The sequence below is a fragment of the Cryptotermes secundus genome, unplaced genomic scaffold (genome assembly GCF_002891405.2).
Source record: "Cryptotermes secundus unplaced genomic scaffold, Csec_1.0 scaffold9508, whole genome shotgun sequence".
Lineage (NCBI taxonomy): Eukaryota > Metazoa > Arthropoda > Insecta > Blattodea > Kalotermitidae > Cryptotermes > Cryptotermes secundus.
Window position 1 is genome coordinate 5,644 of NW_019733656.1, and position 6,994 is coordinate 12,637.

The following is a 6,994-nucleotide window of genomic DNA, read 5'->3' on the forward strand; positions in this document are numbered from 1 at the left end:
CAACACAGAGTAAACTAAGTATAGTTGCTGTCTTGTCACCAAAATGCAGGGGAAAATCATGACATAAAGATAAGAAACAGATGTTGTGAAAATGTGGCAGAGTTCAGAAGTTTGGGAACAGCGATAACAGATCGAAACCTGAATCAGGAGGAAATTAAGAGGAGATTGCACTCGGGTAATGCTTACTGCCATTCAGTTCAGAACCTTTTGTCTTCTTATCTGTTGTCCAAAAACACAAAATTGTAAAATACAAAAGTATAATCTTGCCTCTTGTTCTGTATGGGTGTGAATCTTGGTCTGTGATATTAAGGAAGGAACATAGACTGGGAGTGTTTGAGAACAGGGTGTTGAGGAGAATATGTGGACCGAAGAGAGATAAAGTGACAGGAGATTGGAGAAAACTGCAAAATGAGGAGCTTCATAATTTGTACTATTCTCCAAGTATAATTAGATTGATCAAGTTACGGAGGATGTGGTGGGTAGGGCATTTAACACGAATGAGGGAGGCGAAGAACGCGAATAGGATATTGGTGGCAAAGCCAGAAGGAAATAGACCACTGGGAAGACCAAAGCGTGTGTTTTGGAAAATATAAAATTAATCTTAGAGAGATAGGATGGCATGGTATGGATTGGATTGATTTGGCTCAGGATAGGGACCGGTGGAGGGCTCTTGTGAACACGGTAATGAACCTTCGGGTTCCATAAAATGCTGGGAAATTCTTGAGTAGCTGCAGAATTGGCGGTTCCTCCAGAAGGGCTTAGATCCATGAGTAAGTAAGTAAGTAATGACAGAATGATGTGTATTAGTGACACCCTTCAGATTATACTCGAAAGTGTGTACGTGGAAGGGGCCACAGCCATGGAGGATTATAGCGATATTGATAAATTATATCCACAATGTTTGTTTTAACTATGCTACAAGCCGGAAAGTCGAGGAATCGAATCCCAATGATGTGGATTTTTCAATTTACCTAATCCTTCAGCCGCAATATGGCCCTGGGGTCGACATGGGTTCTACCAGAAACTTGAGGCTCCACGGCTGTTACAGGGATTCCTTACCCCCATTATTTTATTTAAACATTCTTGCAAGAGTAAACCTTACCTGAGACAACTTTATCCAGATACTCCATTTCTTGGATGGCTTCATACGTAATCTTGCCTTCATGTTTCTTCAGCACAACATCGATCTCTTCCCGGAGACGTTCCTGTATATCCTGGTGCAATGATAGCTCGTACATACAGAACGTCGTGGTGGTTGACGAAGTCTCGAAACCCGCAAGAAAGAATACGAAGGCCTGAGCAGCCAGAGAATCGATTGATAGACCTACAAGGAGAACGGCTGATTGCATGATATGCATAAATCGAAGTTTCACACATATCAAGACAAGTTGTCGCAGAATATACTATAGTTCAAAGTAAGAAAATTCATCAGATGAAAATGACATGGGTAACAGAAACTAAAGATAAATTGGCACACGAGCTCTCTATAATGTTATTCCTTTCAGAATGAAGTCAAAATATTGTACAATATGTCCTGAGACATTTAATTTTCGAAAAACGCTTCACCGTAAAATGGCGGAGGGTAGAACATGCATGCCTCGTACATAAAAGAGGTGTCGGCGTTTGTCAGTCTCACGGAAAATAGCAGTGTTCCTTATCCTACTGACATCGAACATTGTGACAGCTTCTTGAAATATTTCCATATTTGGCCGCGTATTGTCTGCATAAATGTGCTCCTTCAAGTATTTCCACGGAAACAAATCTTATTAGATGTAAGTTTTGAGGTTTTCACAGCGATGACTATGAAGAAAGTCGTCTTCTGGAATCTGGCGTCGTGTATTCTTGGGTTTAACCGAAGTTTCGGAGGAACATATCGCCTCCATCTTCAGGGCAGTTGAATTGCGTTACAATTACAGAGATCAGTAGCTGCAATGATTGGAAAGTGAAAAGCGCTAGTTTATATATGAAGTGGGCAGGGGGGGGTTTGGGAGAGGGGACCAATGGGAAGAGTGAACAGCGATTAAGGCCATATTTATGGTTGGGGGGGAGAAAGGGGGGGGGAGAACCGGCCAGTGAATCCAGGCAACTTGGAGGTCAATGGCACGAAGGTGGCGGTTAAACAAGGAGAGCCGGTTGGCTGGGGACAGGCTATTGACGTCAACGACATGAACTGGGGACAAGCTACTGACGTCAATGACATGAAGAAGAACGGGTGGCTTTGTGGAGTTCTCTTGAGGGAAGAGATGAGAGTTTTCCATGATTTGTTGAGATAAAACCCTGTGTTCTTGTTCATGTTGTTCGGATGGAGCTCGATCTCAATGGCCTCCATGATGATGCGATCCAGGTAACGGCTCTTACAGGCGAGTATGTCGGTTTTGTGAAACTGGGTACGATGGTCTAGCTCGATGCTGTGTTCAGCTACGCCTGACTTGTCCGGATGTTCCAGGCGTAAACGCCGTTGATGTTCTTTCAACTAGCGCTTTTCACTTCCCAATCATTGCAGCTACTGCTCTCTGTATTTGCAACGCATTTTAACTGCCCTGAAGATGGGGGCGATATGTTCCTCCTAAACATTGATTAAAACCAAGAATACACGGCGCCAGATCCCAGAAGACGACTTTCTTCAAATCTTATTAGAATTACATTCGGTGATCGAGGAGGCCATGGAGATAGTCATCGACGTGCAATCCATTTTCCTTGATGAGTCACGTTCAGCCATCGCCGATGATGTCTCCGTAGTGAGCGAGATGAAGTCCCTCTTTCTAAAATCAAATTGTCTCCCTCGTAACTTCAGGCATAACTTCAAAATAATTTCCAGAGGTTTCGCGATATTGTTGGGCAGCGAGTTTTCCAGATCGGAGATACTGACCCATGACAATATTCCCTTGGCTTCCAGAATCTTGTGGACATTGATCACACTTTCAGGCGTAAATTAAACTTCGTTTGTCGACAGACATTTCTATAACAGAATAAATTTGCAGTGCATTGATTTTCTTAGCCCTTAGAAATATTGCCCTCCATGAGTAGTGGCATGAATTAAATTTTTCTTCATGCTGTACATCCATTACGCTCAGCTTGTATAGTGCAAATTTTAATGCGATATCAAAACAAAAACAATAAAATCTGTGGCCTGTAGTTCGCAAGCGAACTATACCAACCGAGCGACCGCCGCTTGTTGACGAAGTTAGTGCCAACTTTTGCAGATAGGATGTCACTGGGTCAGCGTAACGGATTCCCATGGCCGTTAATCTCGCTTTTCTAGACCGGAGCTACTATTTATGCTATTAGAGCTCTTCAATTATACTCACAAGGTTGAATGAATCCCGTTCGAGACCCACTACTTCTCAGGAAATCTGGTAGCGCCGGGATTGGAATCCGGGACTTCTGGATCTGTAGGCAGGAACTCTGACCACCAGACCACAGAGACGATATCTCGTGATCTCTTCTGCGGTCTTGGCTCCATATTTTCAGTTGACGTTGAAGTGTATCTGGGAAACTGTGCGCCTCAGAACACAGTGTTTAACGATTTCGACTTGATTTTTAAGACGGACTCACACTATGGACAACTCGGGCACCAATTTCGTTTCATCGTGTGTGAAGATCTTACTTCAAAGGAAGTACAACACATAATTGGGGCCTGGTTAAATATTCTTGCTTTCTTCTTTCAGAAAATTACAGTTTATTTTATTCTGAGAACTGAAAGAAATTAATAAACATTTTCTCTGGTCGAAATATTCACCCCTTTGATGGCAAACAACGGGACATACGCGATTAGCATTCTCTATCAAACGTTTAACGTTTTAGGTACGAATTCAGTAAATGGATAGGGGAAAAATAAGAAGTGGTGTCCAAGGCAAAATATGTTTTCAGTTTCTTGAGTGCTCTGACCAATATATGTACTAGACTTCCTATAAAATGGTCATTCAAGTTGTAAACGTCACAGATATTTATAATAAGATAAACCTCCCACCTCCAACTCTTGATTTAATAAATAATTGCACATACTCTTAAAATCCATATAAATGAAAGAATAAAGTCAGATATTTTTTCAACTTAAATTCAATACTGCTGTAGTTAATTATATAAATCGTTTCGATATTACTTAATTCCTCCCGTTTAACGGGACCTTATTATGGAAAAATGATAATTTTTGTTATTAAATAACTCCATTTGAGATGGTTGTAGGAAGTTGTAATTAATGAGCTGAAATAATAGTAAGAACTATGAAGGAAGGAGGAACTTCAATAACTATATGCAGAGAGGAATGAGTGGGCTTCTTTGGTTGAAGAAGCCAGTTCTCTAATCGAGCTGCAGTCCCGGGTGGAGTATAGAGGAATGTACTGTATAAATCTACATGCAACACACATAAAATACATACCATCCTCACCAGCTTTGTTCTCTATGGTTCCATTATCATTCTCTTCAAAACTTTTATTGTCTTCGTCTACTTTGCCCTTATTCTTGATCTGGATAAGTAGTTGCATGAAATCATTCCTTTGGAAGTTATTATTTTCCCTAAAGTTCACTGTGTCCTTAACCATTCTTCGAAAAAAATTTGAGACGTCTGGATCTATGCTTCTCAGTTTTAAGAAAGCCACCAAAGATGGAGCAAGTGCACTGAGAGATAGAATTATCATAGACAGGGCCGATGATTTGAATATTTTCCTTCCCCATTGACGAAACTCAGCGTCTGGATTCTCAAGACAATTACATTGGATTCCAAATGCACATGACGATATTATGTCCGTGGTGTACCTAGCCAAGATATCTTTGATTTCAATAATCTCTCCTTTATTAGCGGTTTCTTCTAGAATGGTTCCAAGTTCGTGCCCACAATCAACCAAAGTTTGAAACATCATCTTCATTTTACCAGAAGTGAAAGTTGGTGTCAGTTTAACGCGAAGATTTCTCCACTTGTCCCCACGGAGAAAGAACAAGTTTCCAAGAAGTGGTTCAAATTCTTCATCTATGAAGAAGCCGCGATCTTGGAAACTGGAGAAATCCTTAACGAGAACAGATTTTATAATCTCTGGGTCACGGAAAATGAATCCAGGTTTCGCGAACGTGTAAAATCCTCCATATTTCTCACCGTCGAGCTTTCTGTAAATTTCTGCGAACGAATGTCCTATAGGTTTACTCAACAACATTAGATCTCTAATATTTCCAAAGGGGAAAGTTGGATTGATAAAAGGGGCATTCCTTTCTTTCCAATAGGAAATCGACATCTTGAAGTAGACATACAAAGCTGCGATGAGACAGGCTACCAGAGCCCCCACATCCAGAAGAGCGGTTCCAAATAGCAATCCCATGTGTGGATGTATACTGCAAATTAGGCCTGTAGGAAAAGAACCAAATAAATTAATTTTCGTGAATTATTTTAAGATCGCAATGATTAAAGCGATATTATCATTCTTATGGGAGAAAATTATGAATATAAAGGCTGGTCAAATGGTCATTTCCCTCGTGCAAATTAAAGCAAAAACATACAGATATGGTAAGAATTAAGACCGATCAATTTTATAAGTGCCGACGCATTACGTGATTGTCTCAGCGTTTAATGTAATGACACGGTACTCATATTCAGCTAACTAAATAATCCTATGTATTAAAAGAACAGATTTTTTTTTTACAATTATTCGGTTCTATTTAATATTAATTTTACCATTAAAAATTTTTGTGGCTTTAGTCTGCAAGCGAAGTATACCAACCAAGCGACCGCCGCTTTTCGGCGAAGTTAGTGCCAACTTTAGCGGATAGAGAGTGTCGCGTGGTCAGTGCAACGAATCCCCGAGGCAGTTAATTTTGGGTTTCTAGATCGGAGCCGCTATTTCCTTGAAATAGCTCCTCAATTATCCTTAAGACGCTGTGGACCCCGTTTTAGACCCACTAATTCTCAGAAAATCTGGTAGCTCCGTGACTCGAACCCGAGACCTCTAGATCTGTAGCCTAAAACTCTGACCACTGGACCATAGAGGCGGTCAATTTTATCATTAATACCTGGCTAACTGAAGGGGAGAGGTACTTATCATCCGTAATATGAATTCAGGAAGGGATTAAAGAATATTTTCAGGTTACCAGAATAATAATTTAAGATACCGCCATTAATCTATACTATAACTAAACAACAATAAGCTTCAGCTTGTACACTCGCTCTCCTGCGTGAGACATTTATCTTTCCAATATTTGTTTCCCCAAAGCCAACGCAATTGAAGACTGTTTGGAAATTCAGTTCACCCCGCATGATCTGTGCGACGATAACCATGAACGGAGGGTGGAGGCTAGAGTACAAGCTCTGCTGGAAACCGTAGACGATAACCCCCCCTCAAAGGATCAGACATGTGACGTACAGAAATTAATAAAATCTCTGAAACTAAAACTGGCCTGCGGAATTGACGGCATCCCAATGAATGCCTCAGGCGTCTTCCAAGGCGACCACTGGTTCATCTAACACGTTTATTTAATCATTGTTTTCGGCTTTCGCATTTTCCAAGTACCTGGAAGGAAGCAAAAGTAATAAGTTTACCCAAACCTGGTAAAGATCAGAAATTCCCTCAAAATTTACGTCCGATCAGCCTCCTGTCCACGACAGGAAAATTGTTCGAAAAGCAATTTTGAATTTCCTCTGTAAACTTATTGAAGAAAAAGGCCTGCTCAACGCAAGTTAGTTTGGGTTTCGTGCACGTCACAGCGCGACATTGAAATGTATGAGACTGGCGGACCAGGTGACCCTTAATTTCAACAATAAAATGTCTACGGCTGCGGTGTTCTTGGACATCGAAAAAGCATTTGATACCACGTGCCACTCAGGATTGCTGTATATGTTATGAAAATTGGAATTCTCAAACAGTTTGGTCAAACTGATTGGGCCCTTTCTTTCTAAACGTAAATTCAGGGTCTCGGATGAAGGCGAAATATCAACGCCAAGTGAAATGCAAGCAGGGGTGCCACAAGGTTCTGTCCTTTCCCCTACTCTTTTCAATTTGTTTATAAATGA

General features: G+C 40.9%; 1 protein-coding gene across 1 annotated transcript; it reads right to left on the minus strand.

The window, feature by feature from the left end:
• Nucleotides 1–1,073: 1,073 nt before the first annotated feature.
• On the minus strand, nt 1,074–6,511 carry LOC111868172 (cytochrome P450 6a2). The gene is made up of 3 exons (XM_023858602.2): nt 6,382–6,511; nt 4,379–5,335; nt 1,074–1,324 (listed from the first exon to the last, which is right to left on the minus strand). The coding sequence occupies exons 2-3, from the start codon at nt 5,307–5,309 to the stop codon at nt 1,074–1,076; spliced, it is 1,182 nt and encodes a 393-aa protein (XP_023714370.2). The 5' UTR covers nt 5,310–5,335; nt 6,382–6,511.
• Nucleotides 6,512–6,994: the final 483 nt, after the last annotated feature.